The following is a 25,359-nucleotide window of genomic DNA, read 5'->3' as shown; positions in this document are numbered from 1 at the left end:
GAGGAAACATTCATTACTTGTAGGCACAAAGTGTACCTGAGGATGCAACTTCTTTCTCCAATGTGGATGAGATAGTCCAAGAGGTTAAAAAACTGACTAGCAAGTTCACAGGGAGGTCTGCCTTCCTTACGAGAATGGTTTGCAAAAGGTACTCAGCTGTATGGTAATTCCCATCGGCTCCAAATCCCAAATGCCCAAATGACTAACAGTGGGCCTTGTTGTAAAGGTGTGCTGCACCCTCCCCCTCTCTCCCCCCCCCCGCCCCGTCCTGGCCAAGAGCAGGGGTATTATGCAAGATATTTCATCTGCCCGGCAACAGGTAACTGCCTGGTCACAAGGTGTGGTCACGTGGGCTGCAACTCAGCTCTGCATGACCCTATATGGACCGCAACCCAGCTCTGCACAGCCCTGCATGGAAATCAAAGGTACATCTCAGCTTTGATTTGACTACAGAGCAATCCTCCCAAAGCATAAATAGGAGCAGCCTGGTTGAGCCCTTTGAGGGCCGTGAGGGCACGGCAGCTGGCTGCACAGCTGCATCTCCCCTTGAGGAGGGACGCCTCTCGAGGTTACTCCTGCAGGTTGAGAGATTCCTTACCTAAAACACGCCAACTAGGTAAGAGATAAGGTCTAGACATCTGTTTTAACAAACGCATTCTTCTGGCCTGAGCCACCATGGGGTGGGTAGCCTAAATTGTAACGCGCAACCCACTGTACCCGGACCCTCTGTGTAGTAAATAGTCTGGTAACTGTGCCACCACGTTATCTGTTACATCATGTTATCTGTTACTAGTTTCCTAAATAAATGTTATCTTTTAAATCAATCAGCGTGTGCTGACCTTTTCCACCTGGGACAGCTTTGTTGTGCCAGAACATGTTCTTGGATTTGGCTCTGTGAGATTAACAGAAGTCCACACAATACATCTAAAAAGCAAAAAAAAAAAAAAAAGTGTATTTGACTTTGTGCTCCATCAACAGAGGAGAGCCAGAGCGGGAACCAGCATTAACAGCAAGTGTTAGCATCATTAATGTGGGTCAGACCTGCAGATGCTCATCACCATGAGACAAGTGCAGTATCGCTCCCCTCCAGAATGTCTTTTTGGTGGTGAAGTCCTCATGGCCCTGATCCGGGTGTAAGAGAGGTGGCTGGGAAAAATTCAGGAATGGAGTTTTATTATAAGTCACAATAAAATAATTACAATGTTTTTTGCTTCTCTTTCTGATATTAAAAGCTTCTCTGTGTTCTGTAATGCATTTTTTCTGTACTACTTGGTCACACGAATTTATTTCATTGTTGATAGCTACATAGCAGGCTCTGAATCTCTGTCCCTTCTTATGTTGCAGTATCAATATAAACAAAGCTGAGCCAGAAGTGCCTAAAGAGGAGCCAGAAGAAATAAGACAGGTAATTACAGACATGAGCAGAGAGACCTGAACTGGTGGTACCTTCAGCCACGTCTCCTTTCACATGGAAAAAATGCCCCATAGGAAAGGAGCTCCTGGGCTGGACATGGCTCCTCTGTGTCCGGTCGCTCTGTACAAGTTACATCAGTATCGTGATGTGTTTCTGCAGGAATTTCCCCCCGCTGTTCATGTCGAACATGGCTCCTCCACTTGACGTGAACTACTTGTTTCTATGTAATTTATTCCAGGCACTTTGTTCCTTCCACTATGTTCCTTATAGGCCTGTTTATTGCTGGTTTGGTTTAAAGCCAGGCTTTCCAACCCCCCTGCTTTGTTCCTTAGACATGTTGCATTTGTGTGGATGCACATGTAGATTTGGTCATGTTTCTGCTGCATCTGTAGTCTGTTTAGATGACTCCTTAATGACACCTTTGGCCACTTCATAATACAGATGTGGCTCTGGTAAAATGTAAAGGGGCATATAGCGTGCTTCAAAAACCCCTTTTGCTCTCTAGTGTCAGTAAGAACTGGGGTATTTTTGGTTTATCTCTTTTTGTCCCTGGGCTCAAAGTGACCCCTGGGGGCTGTTTGCACTTTCCTGTTTCTAGTTGAAGAGCTGCAACATAACCAGCTAGGGGAGGCCAAAATGTTGTGCCCCAAAGGTTTTACATAGATGTAGGCCACTAAGCCTCTGGGAGAGAAACAAGGATTTGGTTTTAATGAGGCCAGAGGAGGTATCTCAGGAGTAACTGTGTGCTTAAAAGCACAATCTTACAAATTTTAGCAGGATGAAACTCCCTTGTAAACATGCTTGTAAGACCAGGATCTTGAATCGCTTGGTATGAAAGCAGAGACTATATTCCTGTTGCTTGTTGACGCCAAGGTGCAAGCAGCATGCGTGGAAACTCTGGCGGCAGGCAGTTCCTCACCGCTATGCATGGACGCCCAGGCGCAAACTTCCGAACTGCAGAAGATGGCTCCCATGCTCTCACTAGCGGAGGCTCAGGTGCAAACCTCAGGGCTCACAGTCACAGAAGAGGAAGGTGATCTCCCGTCATATGCAGAGGCCGAGGTACGGACGTCCAAGCTGACAATATCAGGAGCAGAGGATATTCTTCCTTCTCCTCCACACAGCGAGGCTCCTTTGGGCCCCTCCTGCCCGGAAACACCGGAGGTGCAGGACACAGCAGCCCCCGCAGAAACCATGCCTGTGCCTCCAGTGCTAACAGATGCTGAGACGCAAACTTCTCATCCTGAAATACCCATGGGGAAGAAATGGAAATTACAGGTTGAGGCCCAAGTGCAAACCTCCAGACTTGATTTTCCGGGAGCAGAGGAGGTGCCTCTGTATGCCTCTGAGACAGAGATGCAGAAACAGTCTTCTGTGTCTGAATTACCGGAGAGCGAGCTGCCTCTCTCTGCATCTCAGATGGAGCCTCAATGTGTCTCAGCAGAGGAAAAGCTGTCTGCGCTCTCCGTGCATTCTGAAATACAAGAAAAGGAGGTGTCACAGGCAATGCTGGCGAGGAAGCCATCTTTGGCCACTCATGCTGAGGCCGAGGTGCAAACTTCATATATTGATATACCTCCAGGGAATAAATGGCGGGCATCCCGTTTAGGTACCGAGGCCCAGGTCCAAACTTCGTACCCAAAAATTCCAGTGTCAAACAGCAAAACTTTGTCCTTGCAAGATATCCAGACGGCTTAGGGCCTTGAGCATGCTGCACGCAAGAAGTAAGTAGAAAAAGTTATTTTTGCTATTATTTCTCCCTGACAGAGCTGAGCTTTGCTTTGCTTCTGATTTTTTTTTTTTGGGGGGGGAAAAAAAAAAAGCTAGCAGGAAGATAAGGCTTATGTACAATTGGCGGATTTGGTCAAAATTAAGCAAGAAACTCATTTTAGCATTAATTCTCCTATGGGGCTTATATATGAATAAATCATTACATATGAATACATTGCAACAGATGAATAAATTACTACTTGGCATTGGAGGCAGAGGGAGTTTGTCCCCCATGCCATGCGGGAACACCCAGAAGAAGAAGCGAATGATTGTTGTGGGTGACTCCCTGCTGCAGGGGACAGAGGCACCTATCTGCCCTCTTGTCTAGAGAGGTTTGCTGTCTGCCAGGGGCTCAAAGAAGAGTTGTCATGGAAAGACTGCCAAGGCTTGTCCATGTATCAGACTCTTACCCTCTACTATGCCCTTCCATGCGGGCACTAATGACTCCAAGGGCAAACTGCATACCATCAAACAGGATTTCAGAGCTCTGAGGATGGTGGTCAAAAGTCTGGGAGGCCAGGTCATTTTCTCCTCCATCCTGCCTGTGAGGGGGAAGGACGGGAGGAGGAGTAGATGAGTTTTCCAAGTTAACAGCTGGCTGTGCCGCTGGTGTTGGCAGCAGGGTTTTGGTTTCTATGACCATGGAACCCTCTTTGAAGATCAACAGCTGACGGGGAGAGATGGGATCCACCTCACTAAGCGGGGCCCGCGCATCTTTGCCAACAGGTTGGCCAGCCTGGTAAGGAGGGCTTTAAAATAGGCAAGATGGGGGAAGGGGAGTGGTATAGTGGCAGGAGAGTCAGTAAAACACCGCTCAAGTCAGGAGGCCTCCAGCGGGTGCATACAGCCAGGGGAGACAGCATGGGACATGGCTATGGAGGATCCTCTTGCACCTCTTCTGGGAAGCCTGCATGCTCGACTGGCTCTCTGAAATGCCTGTACACCAATGCACGCAGCATGGGGAATAAGCAGGAAGAATTAGAGGTCCGTGTGTGGTCGCAGGGCCATGATCTCATTGCAGTTACAGAGACATGGTGGGCTAGCTCACATGACTGGAATGCTGTCATGGACGGCTCTGTGCTTTTTAGGCAAGACAGGCCAGGAAGGCGAGGTGGTGGAGTTGCCCTTTATGTGAGGGAGCAACTAGAATGTGTGGAGCTCTGCTTAGGGGGTGGATGAAGAGCAGGTTGTGAGCCTATGGGTAAGGCTTAAAGGGCAGGCTGACATGGGTGACACTGTTGTGGTGGGGGTTTACTACAGGCCACCTGATCAGGAAGAAGTAGTTGATGAGGCCTTCTACAGACAGCTGGAAGTAGCCTCACGCTCACAGGCCCTGGTTCTCATGGGGGGACTTCAACCACCCTGACATCTGCTGGGAAGACAGCACAGCTAGGCACAAACAGTCCAGGAGGTTCCTGCAGAGGACTGATGATAATTTCTTGACCCAGGTGGTGGAGACGCCAACAAGGAGAGGAGCATTGCTAGACCTTGTACTAACAAGCAAAGAAGGTCTAGTTGGTGCTGTGAAGGTTGGGGGCAGCCTTGGCTGCAGTGACCATGAGATGGTGGAGTTCAGGATCCTACGAGGAGGGAGCAGGGCAATAAGTAGGATGGCAACGCTGGACTTGAGGAGAGCTAACTGCGGCCTCTTCTGGGACCTACTTAGGGGGACTGTCATGGGATAGGGCCCTAGAAGGAAGAGGGGTCCAAGAAAACTGGTTCATATTCAAGCATCACTTCCTCCAGGCTCAAGAGCAGTGCATCCCTCTGAGTAAGAAATCGAGCAAAGCGGGCAGGAGAGCTGCATGGATGAGCAAGGAACTCCTGGCCAAACTCCAACAGAAGAAGGAAGTCTGCAGAATGTGGGAAAGGGGACAGGCCACTTGGGAGGAATATAGGGACGTTGTCAGAGTGTGCAGGGATGCGACGAGGAAGGCTAAGGCCCAGCTGGAATTAAATCTGGCAAGGGATGTCAAGGACAACAAGAAGGGGTTCTTCAAATACTTCACTAGCAAAAGGAAGACTAGGGAGAAAGTGGGCCTGCTGCTGAATGGGGCAGGTGCCCTGGTGACAAAGGCTCTAGAGAAGGCAGAGTTACTGAATGCTGCCTTTGCTTCAGTCTTTACTGCTAAGGCCAGTCCTCAGGACTCCCAGACCCTGGGGACAAGAGAGGAAGTCTGGAGAAAGGAAGACTCTCCCTTGGTTGCGGAGGATCAGGTTAGAGATCTTTTGTCCAAACTTGACCTCCATAAATCCATGGGCCCCGACGGGATGCATCCGCGAGTGCTGAGGGAGCTGGTGGATGTTATTGCTAGGCCACTCTCCATCATCTTGGCAAGGTCCTGGAGATCAGGAGAGGTGCCTGAGGACTGGAAGAAAGCCAACGTCACGCCAGTCTTCCAAAAGGGCCAGAAGGAGGAGCCAGGAAACTCCAGGCCTGTCAGCCTCCCCTCCATCCCTGGAAAGGTGATAGAACAGCTCCTCCTGGAGGTCATCTCTAAGCATGTGGAGGACAAGAAGGTGATCAGGAATAGTCAGCATGGATTCACCAAAGGGGACTCATGCTTGACCAATCTGCTAGCCTTCTCGGATGGAATGACTGGCTGGGGAGATGAGGGGAGAGCAGTGGATCTGCCGTCTGCCTGGCCTTCAGCAAGGCTTTGGACACTGTCTCCCATCACATCCTCACAGGCAAGCTCAGGAAGTGTGGGTTAGATGAGTGGATAGTGAGGTGGCTTGAGAACTGGCTGGATGGCAGAGCTCAAAGGGTTGTGGTGAATGGTGCAGTCAAGTTGGAGGCCTGTAGCTAGCGGTGTCCCCCAGGGGTCAGTACCGGGTCCAGTCTTATTCAACATATTCTACTGGGCCCAGTCTTGTTCAACATATTCATCGATGACCTGGATGAAGGGACAGAGTGCACTCGCAGCAAGTTTGCTAATGATACTAAGCTGGGAGGAGTGGCTGACACACCAGAAGACTCTGCTGCCATGCAGAGGGAGCTGGACAGGCTGGAGAGGTGGGCAGAGAGGAACCTCATGAAATTCAACAAAGGCAAGTGCAGGGTCCTGCACCTGGGGAGGAATAACCCCCTGCACCAGTACAGGCTGGGGGTTGACCTGCTGGAAAGCAGCTCTGCAGAGAACGACATGTTTCCTGGTGGACAACAAGTGAAGCATGAGGCAGCAATGTGTCCTTGTGGTCAGGAGGGCCAATGGTCTGCTGGGGTGCATTAGGCAGAGTGTTGCCAGCAGGTCGAGGGAGGTGATCCTTCCCAGCCCTGCTGAGGCCACATCTGGAGTGCTGTGTCCAGTTCTGGGCTCCCCAGTACAAGAGAGACATGGCACTCCTGGAGAGAGTGCAGCGGAGGGCTACGAAGAGGATGAGGGGACTGGAGCATCTCTCCTCTGAAGAAAGGCTGAGAGAGCTGGGCCTGTTCAGCCTGGAGAAGAGAAGGCTCAGGGGGGATCCGATCAGTGTGTATAAGTGTCTGAAGGGAGGGTGTCAAGAGGATGGGGCCAGACTCTTCTCCGTGGTGCCCAGCGACAGGACAAGAGGCAACAGGCACAAACTGCAACACAGGAAGGTCTGTCTGAACATGAGGAAAAACTTCTTTCCTGTGAGGGTGACAGAGCACTGGAACAGGTTGCCCAGAGAGGCTGTGGAGTCTCCTTCCTTGGAGATATTCAGAAGCTGTCTGGACACAATCCTGGACAATGTGCTCTAGAGGCCCCTGCTTGAGCAGGGAGGTTGGACTAGATGATCTCCAGAGGTCCCTTCCAACCTTGGCCATTCTGTGATTCTGTAACTCCTCCATAGGCTGATTCAATGGCCTGGCCCAGTAGCAAACTAACCTGCTAAAATAAACAGTTGGTGAGCTGAACTGGTAAAGCGAAAGGTCTGGCCTTGGGAAAGGACACAAACTGTGCCTTGGAGCTTTTCTCATTTTGATTGTTTTTTCCCTTGCAGTGTGGTAAAAGCCTCGGTGCAAGCCACCTCAGTGCCTGTGTCAAGGTGTCCCCGCAGCATCAGAATGGCAATAAAAAGAATCCATAAAATCTTAAACTGAATAAATAAAAACAAATGAAATATAAATGGAAGCTGTGGTGTTTTTGTCCTAGAGTCAGAGGGCAGAAGGCTGAGATATCAAGACATAAATTCGCTGAGCAGTGGGGTTATGACAGGGATGTCAGCTCATTAACCTCTGCTGGCGTTTCTCTATTACCCTTTGGGATAATGAGAAAGTAGGTGTTTTACCGCCCACGAGCACATGTGCACATGTGCTTCTGCAAACATTTCTCCTTCCACTGCCACTTCTGTCTGTACTTGGGGATGAACCAGCCTTTAAATTACACACTCCAGGTTTTGCCATCTGGACAGTTTCCCCAACAAAAACGACAATCTCTTACAGCTCAGAGTGTCATGTTAACCTTCAGTCCAGAAGTGGCTTTCCTGAAATAACTGAAAGAAAAACTGCAGAGCTGCTTGACGTGCCTCTGGCCAAACGCCTCCGTTTCCTATCGTGGCGCTGAATTTCTGAGGTGCTGGTTGTCACTGGGGTATTATGGAAATAATATACAGGTGTCGTGCACAATGTACCCCCTGTTCAGCAAAATGGTGAAGATATCCACAAGTGGCAAACACCAATCTGTATTCCCTAAATTTTGCATAACTGGCCTTAGCCTCAAAGACCTTGTAATCGTTCAAGTTGGAGGTTGTATCCATTTCCATAGCAATTCTTAGTAATGTTAGACATGTGAAATATAGCCACTTAACACCATCCACAGTGCTCAGCCCTGCTTTTCTCTTGTTGGCTGGATTTTGCCCCTTAATCCTCTCAAAATGTTTATCTTCTTTTTGCATTAAGAGTAACCTGAGTATCATCTTTATAAGCTGGCCATAGAGCGAAGTAGAATATAACCCTTCAGTTCCACTAGTAAAAGCTCTCATTTTCTACAGAGTAATTAGGTAATGATGGATTAGAAACAAAACCCTAAGAAATTCAGAGGAACCAGCAACTCGAAATCCCCCCAGGCTTGCCACTGCAGGGAAACATCACAAGGTGTACCAACGCAGTCACACAGCAAAGCTCCTACCTGCCCTAGCCAATGTGACATGGCCTTTTGATACTTGTTGGAAGAGCTTTCCTTAAGTTTCCTATAGGATTCTCCCAAGTAAGCTCAACTGATCTGAAGAAAAGATATGAAACAAAATACAAAGGTCCGTGGAGAGATCATACAGGAACTCATAGCAGTAGGGCCTCATTGCTGTTGATATACTGGCGGTAGAATTGCCCTGAATTCTGAAATTTGAGAAAGAGCCAAGTTGAATATTACGGGCAGAATTTTAAAAACATGGAGGCATATCTATAGGTTGCTGTATCTCTCAATCCTTAAAACCGTGTCCTGATGTCCAGAATCGAGGGCCATACACCCAGCATTTACCAGTAAGGTCAATATATGGACTTTCGGAAAACTCTGCTTATGAACCACAATATTGTCTTGGTTTCTGTAGATAGTTTGTAAACAAGTCCATTATTTAACATCCAGTTTTCTAAAGGTCACGTTTTCCCAGCTAGAATTCTAACCGGAGTGAAATAAATGTTTTTAACAGCTTAGCAGTCAGATACTGTATTCCTGAGTGGTAGCTACTGGATGCAAAGTCCTTCTGAGAATCTGGCTCTGTAGTAACGTTATGATATTCTCTAGCACAGGAGAGATAATCTTGACTCTTAAGTTACTGGAGCATAACTAAGCAAGGAATAATCCCCGAATACATGCCCCTTTGCGATCATCCCATATTGTATTACTTTCTCACCACTGAAAAGCCCTATTCAGGGTGGAACTTATTTAAGCGCCTTTTGCCTGGTGCCGAACCTTGCCAGAGCTGCCAAGGCGCATTAGGTGAGCAGCAATGAACAGGAGCAACCCGGCATAGCAAATTGCACATTATCCAGAGCATGATGCTTTCATACACTGGAAGGCTCTACTAGGTAAGAGCTTTTTGTTGCATGGCATTTGCCCCCCATAATGTGTTGAATTGATTGCACTGCTTTATGTGTGGGTTTTAGAGCGGTCTCATTTTGATTCCTGGCGGTTAAAACCTCCTGAGCTGGTTATTTCAGGACACAGCGACTTACATTCAAGCAGCGAATTTCCAGACGACAGCCATCCCAGAAGATGTGGCGTATTACGATAAAGATCACTTGGCAGAGGCCAGCAAGTCAGGGCACAGGTCAGCTTACCTGTAGAGAGACATCAAATGTCATTAGTGCCTGAGACAACCTGGTGGGGCTGGCAGATCCCTTCCTGGACACACAGGAAGCCCTGTGGCCCCTCAGGTAGCCCCCCTCTGGGGGCGGGCTAGGCCCCACATGTTGTAGGCCCAGCCTACAAGACTGCAAAGTTGGTGCTGATGCACCCCAGGCAGTAGCAACAAGCTCCCCACGTTCAGCTGTGCAGGAGCAGTCAGAAACCACCTTTCACATGTCAGAGGAAGTACACATTATTGTTATTACAGCTGGCATTATTATGCCAGGTATGCTGCCCTCTCTCAGTATGGGAAACATCACCACTTCTAGCAAAATTGGCACTGCTAGTCAATGGAACAATGCAGGTGAATTATTTAGGTACCAGAGCTTGCATTTAGGGGGGTCTCACTTGCTGCTTCTCCCTCAGTGAAAATGCACCAACTTGAATTAGCGCTGAAGCCTGGAGAGGGGACAGCTCTCTGCAGGGCTGGAGCGCAACTGCTGGTAACTCATGTAATTTACTGACGGCATGTGCTGGCATGTCCACACAGCTACAGAAGGGTGGAGGAGGCTTAGTGACACCTATGGCATTGTTTGCCGCTGATAGTCCTGTTACTGGGGTCCCTCCTTGCACCAAGGCCTTCCACCAAGTATCCTTTTCTGTCTTTTCAGTCCAGAGACTGAAGGTGTTCCAGGTCCGCTGCTCCGCCGTGGCTTTAAAAGGTCTCACTTGGGTGACAGTGAAGTCCTGCCTTTGCCAAGGGTGCTAGTTAAGTGCCATCACATGTGACGCAGAGGCTGAGTGCTCCTGGCTGGAAGTGAAAACTCCTGGGCTACCTAACCCTTACTGCTGCCATGGCCACAAAAGCCACTGGCTCAAAGAAATGCCTCCAGCTGCTAGCTTTTCTGGTGGCTTTTCAAGGGATGGCCTTCTGCGGAAACATGTTGGTCTGGCCGACAGAAGCCAGCCACTGGCTAAACATCAAGATAGTTATACAGGAGCTGATCCAGCGTGGGCACGGTGTCACCATCCTGGTCTCGAATGCTTCACTCTTCATTAAACCCAGGGCTGAGGCTGCGGAGAAGTTTGAGGTCTATGCTGTGCCCTTCAAGAAAGACACAGTCGAGAACCTGATCGAGGATATAGTAGCACTGTGGCTGAACAACAGACCGACCACCTTGACTTTCTGGCAGTTTTATAAGAAGCTGGGAAAACTGTCCATAAACTGGAACCAGATAAACAGGCAAATGTGCGACGCAGTGCTCACCAACCGAGAGCTGATGGCCCGGCTGCAGGGGGCCAGCTATGACCTGCTGCTGTCGGACCCAGTGACCCTCTGTGGGGACCTCGTGGCTCTCAAGCTGGCCGTCCCCTTCATGTACTCGCTGCGCTTCACCCCAGCCTCAACCGTGGAGAGGCACTGCGGCAAGATCCCGGCCCCACCATCCTACGTGCCTGCAGCCCTCTCTGAGCTCACTGACCGCATGTCCTTCAGCGAAAGAATAAAAAACATAGTGTCTTATCATTTGCAAGACTACGTTTTCCAGAGCTACTGGGGAGAATGGGATATGTACTACAGCAAGGTCCTAGGTAAGCCTTCTGCTATTTCACTTTCTCATTATACAGTCTCCTACGACATGACTTAACAGCCCTAGGAGCCAGAAGAAGGGCAGGGTGGCAAAGTCAAGGGCTCAAAATTCAGAAAGGACCATAACAATGTCTGAGAGGTCTGTAAACAAGTGGCCAGCAAGGAGAAGATTTTCACTATTTCCCTTAGCAGAAAAAAGAGCAAGCAACTGGCGAAGGAGCCATGTCAAACCAAAAGGGGACCTTTTAGCACGAAATGGCAGGCTGCAGCTGTAGGCCAGAGGGATTAAGGAGACCAAAAAAATAAATGTATTTACAAAGGCAGGAGAGTACTTCACTGGGGACCCTGCTTCAGCCTAGCCACAGTCTTAAGCCATTAGTCACCAAGCTCCCCATGTGAGGTACATCGCCATGAATTGCACCCACAACCCCAGCGGGGTGCTGAGCTACATGCCACTGGGATAAGACAGGGTTCAGTGGACAGCCCAATTGTTGGGTTTCTGGCATTCTCCCTGTTTTCCTCATAGTTCAAATGGGAAGGTTTAGATAACTCCCACAGCATATAGGGCTCCCAGCAAAGAGAGCTCCCCTTATTAGACTTCCCTCTCCAGGAACTGCTTGCAGAGAAAGCAGCAGGAACAGAGCCCTTTTACAGTCCAGACCACTGTAACAAGGAGGGCTGGTGAATTAGAAACCAGCCTTGACACTCTCAGCAGCAATACTGAAATCCACTGTGGCTTTGTAATAGAGAATGCACTTATATCACTGGTCATTTAAAACCAATTCTCTCTGCACAAAACAAGTTGTACTTACACATACTCTCCACCCACAAGCAAACAGTACATGTAGCAAGTCTTCACGCTCAAGCCTTTGTTCTGAGTGAATATGTAGAAATACAGGTTTACCTAAGTATTATATACATGTGGTCAATGAGCTGTTTTAACTGAGCTTGCACCGACCCTGTGAAACAGAGCACTTCCAAGTCCCATGGGGTTCAATTCCCTGGGAGCGCCTGCATGCTGCAGGACTTGACAAACACATCAAACTACTGTAACGCTCACAGCAGAGCAGGCGTCTCAGCTTGGCTCCTGACAACCAGGCCTATACCATCGCCTGCGCTTTCGTCTGGGGAGGTCAGGAAAGGATACTCTGGACGCTACTGAAGCAGAAGCAAAAACCCTGAAGGACAGCCTGCTTCAGCAAACAACTGAGCAACAGAGCTGGGCAGCAGCTCAGCGATGATTTTTTGGGCACAGTGAGAAGGGCTTATATCATTTCTTAATTGCACATCAGAAACGTGCAAGAATAAAACCGTTCAGTAGATTTTCTGGTTCCACTTACAGTGCATTATTGGCATCTAGTGGCATGCAGGACAGCTTCTACTATCACGTAGAGGCTCTGGCATGCTCCGGAGGAGGCAAGTTCATGTGGAGACAGCCTTACTCAGACACTGAGTCCCTCGATTCCCCACTTAGCTTCACGTACTTTGAGACTCAAACTTTCTAGTTGCAATCCTGGATCGCCACATCGAGTGCATTAAAAATGGGGGCATTATAAAGCAAAAGGGTGCCCACAGAGCAGGTGAATGTCTTCACTGGGTACCAAGATGTTGTCTGAATAGCAAAAAGGATGAAAAATTCAACTCTTCTTCCAAAAAATAATGTAGAGAGGCTGTGGTTAGAAAATTGCTCCATGCCTGTAGGTAGGCATGAGGCCTGGAGTGGGCTGGAGGGGGCAGGCTGAACCTGGCCAACAGGACACAGGGCAGGAGTGCCTGCTCGCGGGGCCCACAGCTCTCCCCACTGCCTGGGAGGAAGCACTGCTTCCAGTTTCACCAAGTCATTTGCCACCAGATGTCACCTCTCCATGGAAAATGTGCCATTATCCAGGACGGGATTTTGCACTAGCTACCTTGGCTTCTTGCCCACCAGGGCAAGGCTGCATCACATGGGACTGACCTGGCCTGGCTTGTGTAACTGCTTGTGGAAAAGGAGGGCCATGGGCACGTAGCCACACAAGGCACGCCATGGCTGGGAAGGAGGTGGCGGTGCTGTGGCTGCTGGCGCTGTTGGGCTGCGGGTCTGGCGGGAAGGTGTTGGTCTGGCCTGCTGACAACAGCCACTGGCTGAACATGGACTACATCCTCCAGCAACTCGTGGCCCAGGGCCATGAGGTAACTGTGCTGCTGCCTTCATGCTTTCTTATCCTCGATCCCAGCCAGCCCTCGCCTTTCCAGTTTGAGGTAGTTGAGGTGCCAATCACCAAAAAGGAGATGGCCGCCGCGCTGGAAGAAGCTTTCTATTTTTGGATTTACGAACAGAACGAGCTGTCCATCTGGGAAGCATTTTATAAGGCAGGTCAGCTGATGATCAAGCTGAAGTCTATGAACAAAATCATTTGCAACGAAGTCCTGGCGAACAAGGAGCTGCTGGAGAGGCTGAAGGCATCCGCCTTTGACGTCTTTCTGTCGGACCCCCTGATGCCGGGTGGGGAGCTGTTTGCAGAGAAGCTGGGCATCCCCTTCGTGTACACCTTCCGCTTCTCCATTGGCAATACAGTGGAGCGGCTCTGTGGCGGGCTCCCGGCCCCTCCTTCCTATGTGCCAGCCACCCTAAGCCGCTTGATGGACAGGTTGTCCTTTGTGGAGAGGCTACAAAACATCATCTTCTACGCTGCTATGGATATCCTGTATCACCACACTCTCTGGGGAGAATGGGATCAATACTACAGTGATGTTTTAGGTAAGGCTGTTTTTACTTTCAGAGATTGCTTCTGCCATGCACATAGGACTATGTACCCAGAGCCTGGTGGGTAGGGTGCAAGTAGGGAGCTAGGCAGTCCTGGGTTCCTTTTCCTCCTCCAAAATGCCTTTGTCATGATGAGTAAGCCAAATAAGTACAAACCTTACCTGTTTGCAGCTACACTGACACAGCTAACGCCCCAGAGACACCTTCAGGCTAGGTAAACCAGTGCCAATGCCACTTAAAAGAAAACACAGCAGTCATATTCATACTTCAGGCATGGCTGACACCAAAAACAATAAAATAGTACCACGATCTCACCCAACACAAAACTTTTGGTCTTTTAGGGATAAAAGGCTTCCAGTGGAGGTGACTCTGCCTTTTTTTTAAGGGTTGTATGGAGATAATAGATGTTTGGTTTAGTTAATTAGGAAGTTTTTTTGTTAATGGCAATTCTAGGTCTACTACTGAGGTTTTGTTTTAGGGAGTTGTTACCGCTACTAGGAGGAAGCAGGGCTAGCATGCCCTTTGAAGGTTAATTTCTGTGGGAATAAAGGTAGTCGTACTTCAATATGATGCCTACGGGTTTTTGTTGCTCTCTCAGGCCTGTGATGGGATGTGATTTTGCTGAGCGCGCTAAGTTAGCAGAAAGCCCTACTACAGAAGCACCTAACTCTGCATTTACATGTGCTGCTTATTGTGCTTGGCAAAGGTTAGAAAGCACTGTGCTGGCAGAAGCACAGTTTGCTGATTTTATGCAGCATCGGCTGCAGGGCTGTTCAGATCGTGGGCTGCGCTGGCAAACCGCAGAGCCCGCAAGAGAAATGTCAATCTGCATTTTATGCTGGTACTGCTCTGAAACTTGGTCCTTCCACCGATGCTCCTGAGGCAGAGAAGGGAAATAAGAGAGTTTATTATCAGTCCTACCGTAGCATTAAATTCCCTGTCTCTGTGTCAGAGAGCTCAGAGGACGCCTGAAACAGGAAAGCCCCTTGTACATTTGGACAGGTGATTTGTTTTCCTTGTTGCACTGCCATAGCATCTTGCTAAAAGTGAGTGCTTTTTAAATTACCTTCTGCTCCTGGTTTTGAAGTCTCAGGGAGAAAGCTGAACCGCTGTGCTCCTGGAAGCCTATTTCTTGAACAGAGGGACTGTTCTCAGGTGCACAGGTAAGATCTGAGTTGGCGATGCCCAGCTTCTGGCTAGCTTTCCTCTTAGCAGTAAGATGCAGGCTGCGGTGGTGAAGCTTCACGTGCAAAGCCTGCCTTGTTAGCTGTGTTAGCCTGGCTGCCCTCCACCCTGGCTGAGATGTGCTGTCATCCTGACTGTATCCAGTGATGAAGAAGTGGAAGGAAGGGCCAAGCTGTCCCACAAAAACAAGGCAATGTCCCAGCCCCTGCCATGCATGTGTGCATCTCCTCTTCCTCCTTGGAAGAGCAAAACCTGTGGCAGTGTCAGGTGGCCCAGAGCCTGCTGCTCATCTCCTCCTGCTTCTCTCCCAGGAAGGCCTGATGCTGCTGTGACCTCTATCAGGACCATATCCTTCCAGACATGGGCAGTGTTGCATGTCCAAGACATTTGGTTACAGAGAGGACTAGAGCACGTTGTGGGCTAGTTGTCAATCACTGCAGGACATTTTGTTGACGCTTAGTAAATGAGGAGAAGAAGATTGTTACTGGCTTTACAGATAACTTGGTTTTTACAGAGCAAAGGAGCAAACCTAGGATGTAGTCAAGTGATAGCACTGGGCTAATCATACAGCTGTCAGAAAGGGCCCATGGGCTCCTCACATGCTTTCCCCAGCCTGAGTTCCTGCTTGGCATGGGAACACATAGCTTCACCTTGAAGACATTATCAGGGCATCCAGCTCTCTGCAGAGCTCAGAAGTGCTTCTGGTCCTCACATGCTGGAAGGTGCACTTTGCAGAGAGCAGAAATGGAAATTGCCTTAATTTCCAGAGATCAGCTGTGGCTGTGGAAGAGACTCCAGAACGGGATTTGCTGCCTGCCCAGCCTTCCTGTGAGTGGTGCTTTTAGTCCTGGCATGTCCTCTTTCCAAGGTTGGAAAGGTTCCTTTGATTTTTATTGGCTGGCGCTAGAGGTATTTACATGCCAGAACAGTGCAACTGCTTCCAGCTCAGTCAGACCGGAGTTGTAAATGGTCAGCCAGGATGACGGGGCAAAGGTTCCTCTGGCTGCTCTGGGCCTACACATGCTGCTGGAGTGCTGGCTTTTGTGGAAAGGTAGTGGTCTGGCCCACTGACGCAAGCCACTGGATCAACTTGAAAGTGCTGCTGGAAGAGCTCGTTCTCCGGGGCCACGAGGTGACAGTGCTGGTGCCCTCCATCAATCTGCTCATCGACTACCAAGACACCTCCTCCCCCTTTACTTTTGAGGTCCTGCAAGTGCCTTTTACCCAGGAGAGCCTGGATGCTATGATGGAGGACTTCCTCAACAGCTGGCTGAATGAGCTCAACAACCTGTCCTTCTGGCAGGTCTTGAGAAGGATGAAAGAGGACGAGGAGGTCTTTGCCAACATGGTGAGGATGATCTGTGACACCTTGGTGCTGAACCCTCAGCTGGTGGCAAAGCTGCAGGAGGCCAAGTTTGATGTTCTAATCGCTGACCCTCTGTCCATAGGGGGTGAGCTTGTAGCAGAACTCCTGGCAATCCCTTTCGTCTACAGCTTCCGCTTTTCTGTTGCAAACATGGCAGAGCGGCTGTGCGGTGGGCTGCCAGCCCCACCTTCTTATGTGCCTGCCAGCATGGGCAGGCTGATGGACCGGATGAGCTTCACGGAGAGGCTGCAGAACTTCCTCTTTTACCTTTACGCTGACTATTTTTACTTAAAGTTTTGGCAAGAGAAGTGGGATGAGTACTACAGTGATGTCTTAGGTAAGACAGCTGTTGTGTGGTTTCTTCCTTTGCACAGGCTGCGCCTTTTAAATGTTTTGGGAACCTAGTGCAGGTGCCGTGCCTCAAAATGCTCTTTCTCAAAATGCTACAGATGCTCTCCTCCAAAACTAAGCCCCACCTCTGAGGGGAGCATGCTGAGATCCTGCCAGCTCTGCCAGGAGGGAGGGAAAGGTCTCTGAAGAAGCAGGCCTTGGATCACTGCAAGAGAAGACACCAAATCCTGCTATGCCACAGCCATCAGCCAGTTCTAGTTCTGTATTTGAAGGCTTAATGAAAGCCAGACTTGAGTTCTAGATCTAGTCCTTATTCACAACCATTGCATTCATTTGTTGTCAAACAGATACCTGATTTTTTTTTAGGAACATTTTAAGTGGAGTCCTAATCCCATGCCAAATCTAAAAATTAATTTTAGTAGCCTCTGCATGCAGTTGTATGCTGTGACCCCGTGCTCTGAATGGCAGCCAGCAGAGGTGATAATACTCCTGTTTCCATCACACGGAGGTTGTGCCTTCCCTTTTACAGCTGGTCTAGTCTCTCAGATACCAGTGCAGTTTTCCTCTGGTTCCGCTTGAGGGTCTCTAGCTTACCGTTTGAATTTTTGTCAATGATGCTACTGCTGGTGTGCTCTCCCGGTGAGCTGGATGCCCGCCGTTGTGCCTCTAGAGGAGTTTTAGAGGCCAGTTGTCGTCTCCTAATTTTGAGGACAGACACTTCTATAATTGACGAGGGAGCACATAAAGGCTGGAGGGCAAATTCATTCCTTAGATAACTCAGTGCAAGGCACTGGAAATAGAGTAGGGATAATGCAGTTCCCATATCGCCAGTGGAGCTGACCGGGAGCACTGGCTGTCTTTGGATAGCTGAAAAACACAAAACGCACCCTTCATTCGTGTGTTGCATCAGAAGGTACTATCTCAGATCCCTGTTTGGTACAGGATGCTAAGCATGAGTTTTTTGTCTTCTCCAAGAATAAATGCTAAGAACCGTCACCTTCCTTTTCCTGTATTTCACAGTTTGAAATATAGCGTTTCCTTAAAGTATATAGCCTGAAAGTATGCCTGAAGTATAAAGCCTGAAATTTCTGTTTTAACCTAGTACAGCTCAGGCCTGATTCCAAGCCTATTAGAAAGGCCTTTGACTCTCGTACAGAGTACCAGCATTTAGGCAGATAACAAATGAATTGCAAGCATAAGGCAATCTGTTCCGACGCCCTCCGATCTCTTCCTGTATTTCCAAGAACTCTTCCCTGTGCCTTCCAAACCAGTCCCTTTTTCCTGTATTGAATTCTTCTACTACACAAGACTTGATTCCTTTACAACACGGTTTACAGACCAACACCTTTATGTCACTCTGGTTGTTATGTGGGCTTTAATTCAATTACAAGTAATTTTCACTCTAGTAACTTTATAACTGAGCAATCAATCTCTGCATTTTTCAAAGAGGATTCCTGGTGTAATCTGTAACGCTGATCAGGTAGTATCAAAAGATGTCCTACAGATAATTTTTCTCTTGCTGCTTATGTTGCTTCTTTACTATTTGCTTTGAACTGGCTTTGGACAATCATTAACATTTCTAACCTTTTTATTCCCTTGTTCCACACAGTGGGACAATCCTGGAGAGACAACGTTCAAAGTTCATCTGAGTGTAGCATTTTGCCAAATGAGAAGCTATAAAAGTCTTTCCCATTGCACTCTTTCCTACAGATGGATTTCGAGAAACATTCGATTTTGCATAAAATTATGTTCACATAACCAGTGGTCTTTGCCAAATTTTCTCAAGATGAGTCAGCAGGAGCTTTGTGCTGGTCTCCCAGAGAACCAAGGCTGGCTGCGCTTGCCTTGCATTGCAGTTTGAGCAGCCACCGACTGAGTCAGCATTTGAAAACATGCAGGCGAGCTTCGCTAAAACTTTCTCCTCCTCCACGGCTGATCAACGCTTTGTGATTCACTTCTTTTTATTTGACCCTAAATTTTCTATGATTACTCTGTTCCCCAAAGTGGATTTTTACTGCAAGCACAGGTAACAAAGTCTTTCACCAGTGCAAGAACACCAGTCTTGCCACAGAAACTAAATGCTTCCCACATACTCAGGTACTACTCTAAATTCATCCTAAAGGTTCTACGCTGTTTTAAAGATGCTATTGCCTCGTGCGTGGCAATCTGCCAAGGGTAAACAGGGGCCCAGGCTAGGAATAGGTTTGGATTTGTCCACATTTTCATTTTGTGCTTGACTTGATAGACCGCGCTAACAGGGAGTGCCAGGAGACAAAGGTAAGGCTCACACTTGGCAATCTACAACAAACAAGACTCCTCCCGCGTGTGTCATAAACGCCTTGTTCTTTGCCCTTTGCCCGTAGGAAGGCCCACAACCCTGTGTGAGACAATGGGAAAAGCAGAGATGTGGTTAATCAGAACGTACTGGGATTTTGAATTCCCACGCCCTTTCTTGCCTAACTTTGAGTTCGTTGGAGGACTCCACTGCCAGCCTGCAAAGCCACTACCAAAGGTATCCTGACTTCGTTCTGCTGCTGGTTTATCTGCCCAGCAGAACAAAAGCTGTTTCTCTCCCTTATCAGCCATGCAAGCAGCGTTCTGAGAAGGCTCAGGCTTAAGGAAGATGTTCTGCTGCAGGTGGGGAGCGCAGAGATATTTAGCAACCTGCCCAGACTTGTACAAACTGATGGTTGGGTTTACAGCCTGTGCTGTGAAAAGGCAATAGTTGAAGTCAGCAGAGTGAATCTGGAGCTCATTTCAGGAAAAACACGTGCTATCGCAGAGTGCTGAAGCGTAAGATTTAGTTCCAGGATATAGACTTGCAACCCATGAAAACACTGAATTAGGCAAAAAGACACTCTCACAAGCTGAATTCATTAGACAAAATGAAGCAAAGACTTGCAGAAAGACACTAGTGTGAAACACTTGTATTGGAGATTAGTTTAAGATGTCTTAAAGGGAGTAAAATACTCAGCATCTGTAGCCTACGCTCTGCTGTGACTGGCTATATTCAGGTGGGATTCGAAACTCATAAGATACTGATGATAACACGACAAGCTCTGGTCTAGACTACCACCCTCTCCATGTCCTGGCATGGTAGGAACCTTAGTTGGGATATTTTTGGTGAAAGCTGTCAACGGATAAAACTTGTAGCTCGCTCTTCTTCCTTTTCCCTTGTACCAGGGGAAATGGATAGCGCCGTCGTCTTTTGGATGCTATTGCTCCATTTCACGTAACACTAGCTGAAACAAGGAATAGGAAGATCGTTCAGTCTGACCTGTATACAGCCGTTCTAGCGACACGTGCTGCATTGCCAGGAATACAGAACTGACTAACGAACAAAATCACAGCAGTGACTTGACAACCGTCTAGTTAGGATACTGCAGAACCTGTTTTCAGCACTCTCTTCCCACAGAGCTGTGAAATGCAAAGTTCTTGTTACAGCAAAACCCAGACCCATGACAATGCACTATGAGAGAGAGGGTGTCACAGTGTACGGCCTTCTCATTCCAGTTGCCACGATCCATTCCTGCTGGTCACGCTCTCAGAGAAACATGTCCTGAAACTATTCAATTTGCTTCTATAAGAGACAAGGCTTCCATCTTTACGCTCATCTTAATGCTCATCCTGCTCTTTCCTGGGGAGAAACTGTTTTGTATAGGGCCAGGTACAAGGAGGCCAGCCTCCTCTCACTGGAGGTACTCATATACCATCGTCATCTCCTTGATAAACTAAATAGATTGTGCTCTGTTTACATAAGTCTGTGTAATTTGCAGTGCACGTTTACGCTTAGCATGCTTTCTGCCTCTCCTAGGAAATGGAAGAATTTGTTCAGAGCGCAGGAGAACACGGCATTGTGGTGTTTTCTCTTGGATCGATGGTCCATAACCTAACTGATGAAAAAAGTAATATAATTGCTAGCGCCCTCAGCCAGCTTCCACAAAAGGTAAATTTCTTTTCAGTCTAAAACATAACTTGCCTCATTTTTTGGTCACTGTTGCATTCAGTAAGCCATTTGCAGTTTGACAGGCCTGATTTTTATCTGCATCTCTGCTGATTGTTTCATGTCCAGGAAGATGGGCTTTGCAGAGGCAGACTGCTGAGTCACCTCATGCAGTGCTTTCCCCTCTCTGAACCAAAACACAGGGAGGTGTGTCCACAGGCCACAATGTAAAAATCACCCTATGTAGACAGTACATAATAACTAATCAATAAGCTAAACTGGAGCACAAGTTATTTGAATCACTGGGAAAAAGGGTATGCCTTTGAGATAAGGACCCACAATAGGTGAGAACGCAGAAGGGCACGTCAAATGCAATACGTTTATCTTAACCGTCCTTTGTTCAAGGTTCTCTGGCGGTACAAAGGAAGAAAACCAGAAACCCTGGGCTCCAACACCAGGATTTATGACTGGATACCTCAAAATGATCTGCTTGGTGAGAATGATTTTATCCCAGTTTGGTTTAGTCCTTGGAAAAACAGTTTCCTCCTTTGTTTTTCCACCAAAACTAAAAGAGAATGGCTTATTCATGCAAACGAGCCACCTAACACTTGCAGCTACAATTAGTTCTGTACCTTAAGCATCCCAGGTTTGCTCTTCTAACCTTAATTTCCTAACGCAAAGGCTACTTTTGACCTCAAGGTGACTAGCTTTACAAGAACCACGGAAGTCAGAGCCAGACAGCAAAGGGAGTAAGGAGAGATGGCTCAAGAAGGCAGCAACTTGATATTAGTTATAAAGAAGAATCTTTAAAGCAAAAGCCTCTGTTTTACAGAGTCTGGAGGCCTTCACCTGGGAAGGCTAAAAACCACCTGTAGGCAAGGGTAAATATCAAACTAGGCAGGCACTCTGGAGCTGGATCTGGCCTCTGCAGCTTCCCTCCTGGGCTCATTCTTCAAAACATTTGACCTAGAAAGGTTATGGCAGGGGCAGTTGTGAACCTGCAGCTCAGAGATTTGAGACCATAGGAAAATTAGAACAATTGCAAAAGATGACAGAATGGCTGGAGTAATAAAGATGGGCTGGAGGAACGCTGCGACTTACTCACGGCATTCAAACATGAACGTGGGGAAGCTAAGCAGTGCGCAAGCTCAGATGCCTATCCAGTGGTCAGAGCTGTTCCCTCCTCTATCAACACGTTTGCCCAGGTGGTCTGCAGTGCTCACGTCCCAGTGAACATGGTGTGCAGCAGCTGCTGTTACATGCTTCTGTCCTTCCTTGTTCCAGGCCATCCTTTGACTAAGGCCTTCATTACTCATGGCGGGACCAATGGGATCTACGAAGCTATCTACCATGGAGTCCCTTTGGTCGGGATTCCCATGTTTGCTGACCAGCATGACAACATCGCTCACATGAGAGCAAAGGGAGCTGCAGTTGAGCTGGATTTCAGCACACTGAAGACACAGGACCTAGTTGATGCACTGAATACAGTCATTAACAATTCCACGTGAGTTTTGTTCCTGCCTAATAGCAGGATCAGGCGATTAAAATCTTGGGTTGTTGATGCGAGAAATTCTGCCGGCTCTTCCGGGAGCCCAAAATACTGATGAGCTGGAACTGGATGGCTCTCTGACAAAACCTGACGGTCTTTATATTAGGTATCTCTATTTTCTGCAAATCAGCATCTCTGAGAAAAGATCAGTAATTCCATTTTCTTGATACTGTATTTTTATGATCCCTTTGAGAAAGATCGGTCTGGGAAAGCCCAGAGCAGCTTCCGAGATAGTTTTCTGCTTTCTCTCTTCCTTGTTCATTGCTATTATAGTCTTGGGAGGCTGTGGGTGACAATGCTAGTCATCCATGGTTTCTTTACCTGGGAGCCACGACTATTCTGTTTTCTTACCCTTGAGTGACCAATAGCCTTAGGATAGTGGTTATGGAAGCTACGTTACACCAAAACAGAAAATGTTGCAAATGTTTCTTTTTTTTTTTTTTTGTTCTGGTTGTTTGAAGCAATAACTGAAGTAGTTTTCCTTTGCAAAAGACTTGCTTTCTCTATTACAGTTCATAATCCAACTTGACACAGATAGGAGCAAACTGAGCTAGTTTCAAATATATTTAAATAACATGGATGGAAATAAAGGCAAGGTTCTATCTTTTAACAGTTCCTCCACAGGACAGCCAGCTGAGGAATGGGCTCTTTCAGAAACTAATGACAAATCTCCTTGGTTTCTTTTTTCCTCAGCTATAAGGAGAATGCTCTGAGGTTATCCAGGATTCATCATGACCAGCCGATAAAGCCTTTGGACAGAGCCGTCTTCTGGATTGAATTTGTTATGCGTCACAAAGGAGCAAAGCACTTGAGACCAGCTTCTCACCATCTCACCTGGTACCAGTACCACTGCCTGGATGTTCTGGCATTCTTGTTTGCCTGTGCAGCTGCTGCAGTCTTCATTCTTGTCAAATGTTGTTTATTCTGCTGCAAGAAACGTGGCAGAGTCACAAAGAAGAAGAAAGAATAGACATGCTGTTCCCAGCAGAACTCCTCGTAGGCCACTTCAGCCAGGCATTTATGCACGTTCCTCAATGAACAGAATTACTAGGCTATGCTTTATACCAGGCATATCAAGAAGTACCTTTTGGAAGGGATGTGCTAAAAAGCAGTTCTGCAGCAGAGCTGCTTGCTTAGCTAGTCTGTTGCTTACAGTAAACTCCCTCTGGCCCAAATAAGATTGAATTATAGTTGCTTAATCCCTTGGAGCCATGTCAGCTGATTACACAAGGTTCCTAGAATGGTAAATGCTGCTCTGAATTTTCAAATGAACTGTGGCATGCTGCAGAAATACAATGTTCCAGGTGTTTTGCTATTGTCCCTGCATCTGGGACTAGTCTCCTAACACTTAACTCCTTCCTTCTCTGTATCATCCACACTTAATGATTCAGAACCAAAATGTCTCTCCTGTCAGACTACCTCCTTCAAGGTTGGACTACAAACTAAGATCATAGGCTCCTCAAAAGCACTCACCCAGAAGGCTAGGGTCATGAGAAATTGGGACTGTAGCTAGATGGTGAGGTCTGTATCACTGTTTTGCAAAAGCACTGACTACTTGAGAACAGAGGGGACAAAGTACATCTAAATGCTAAAATCAGCAGAAATGGCTGACTTGTCTTTGAGAACTATTTCTCTTTCCTGTCCAATATGCTTGGTGTGCTGTTGCACAGACCACCACTCCAACTGCACCACTCAACAGGAGTGAGAAAACAACCTCCACCAGTCAGTAACTGGCTCTTTTCTAAGCCCCAAACGCCTCTAGGCCATGCTAAACGTTGCAGTGTATCTTTGCCAAACGCAGAAAAACTCTACAGGTTGTCCTTGCAAGCAGTATCATGCACAGAAACAGTGCACCAGTCACTTGTCTTGCCTGAAACAGCAGACAGGAAATACCCTCCGTTAGACTGGTATTAAATGTAGCACTTTTGAAATTGTTAAGTAGAACTGAAAAGCCTGCAAAAGTGACTCTAGTTCTGGCCTCCTGTTCTAGGTAAGGTTGCTCCACTGTTACGCTTTCTTCAGTAAGCTGGCACAAGTCCCCGTTAAAACTGTGACCCTTGCTGCACTCAGGATACTGCAGTACATAAGCCCTGCAGTTGCCTTACATGTGCCTTAAGCAGCATAAAGAAATTTGAACACTTGTTTTCAAACACAGCAGGCTAGGAAAACATCTTATCTTGGTTTACATAACAGAATTCCCTACATTGTATTAACCTCTTCATTGGCTTCTTTAATAGCTTCAGCTTTGTGTCTGCTCAAAAAACCTTCAAAGCATAAGTGATTTGTTTCCAAATTAAAGACTGGTTAAAACACAACAACTTTTGCAAGCGGTTCTCATGATGAATCAGAATCCAGGTTATTCTGGTAAAAACTGTTCTTACGGTCACATTGGGATATCCAGAAGCACGCGACAGTGAACAGACTGTAGAACGAACCATATGACCTCCAGGCCTCAGATCAGAAAGGTTTGCCTGTATCCGTTAGAAAATGAAACGGGTCTCCGCTAAGCTTCATGAAGAATAGACTGCTATCATCTGCGTTCTGCAGGCAGATCTGCTGAGGAGAGCTAGGCCCTAGGAACACAAGGATGTCAATTCTGCTTTCATAAGGCCAGTAGTCTCCAATGTACTGACAAGTCATAGAATATTAACATAGGACATGGGGAAATAGGAAAGCTAGGAAAAGTGGGCAGGTAAGGTCTCTGCAGTCACTTACATGAGTGGCTTCCTTTCAGTAACTTACTTCAGAGAAGTTCAGCTTAGCTAGTTTTGAATTAAAACAAAAACAACAAAAAAACCACAGAAATCCCCCAAACAACCCTCCCCCCAATTAAGAGACCCATCTTCTTTCCAGAATCTCAAGATAAAGAGGAGAAAGATCTCAAATAACGCAGGCTATGTCTGTGATGCATTTGTTCAACTAGGTTCAGTAAGCATATTGAATTTGTAAGATTGATCTAATCCTACTACTGATAGGCAAATCCCTCGTGGCATAGTAAACTGTTTTGAAGAACTGTAACACGTTCGACATCTTGTAATGTTTAAGAAAGAGTTCTGATTTTGGAGGTCAAATACTTTGCATAACACACGGCCATGTTTACTACAGCTATATACACACTAAAATATACAAAACTCAAATCATTGTCAGTTCTAAAACAAACAGGCGTTTCTCTATCACACCATAGCCAATCCTATATTGA

At 47.4% G+C, this 25,359-nt stretch overlaps 1 protein-coding gene across 1 annotated transcript; it reads left to right on the top strand.

Moving 5' to 3' along the window:
• The first annotated feature begins 372 nt into the window (after positions 1-372).
• Positions 373-23,408, top strand: LOC104152064 (UDP-glucuronosyltransferase 2A2-like). The gene is made up of 9 exons (XM_068941144.1): positions 373-616; positions 1,345-1,405; positions 10,104-11,022; positions 16,007-16,654; positions 19,032-19,180; positions 20,483-20,614; positions 21,017-21,104; positions 21,896-22,115; positions 22,854-23,408. Exons 3-9 carry the CDS (start codon positions 10,287-10,289, stop codon positions 23,128-23,130), a joined length of 2,250 nt encoding a protein of 749 aa, XP_068797245.1. The 5' UTR covers positions 373-616; positions 1,345-1,405; positions 10,104-10,286; the 3' UTR covers positions 23,131-23,408.
• The last annotated feature ends 1,951 nt before the right edge of the window (positions 23,409-25,359 follow it).

This window comes from Struthio camelus, chromosome 4 (genome assembly GCF_040807025.1).
Source record: "Struthio camelus isolate bStrCam1 chromosome 4, bStrCam1.hap1, whole genome shotgun sequence".
In the NCBI taxonomy this organism is placed as follows: domain Eukaryota; kingdom Metazoa; phylum Chordata; class Aves; order Struthioniformes; family Struthionidae; genus Struthio; species Struthio camelus.
The sequence above is the reverse complement of the archived record's forward strand: the minus strand, read 5'-3'. Positions and strand labels throughout refer to the sequence as shown.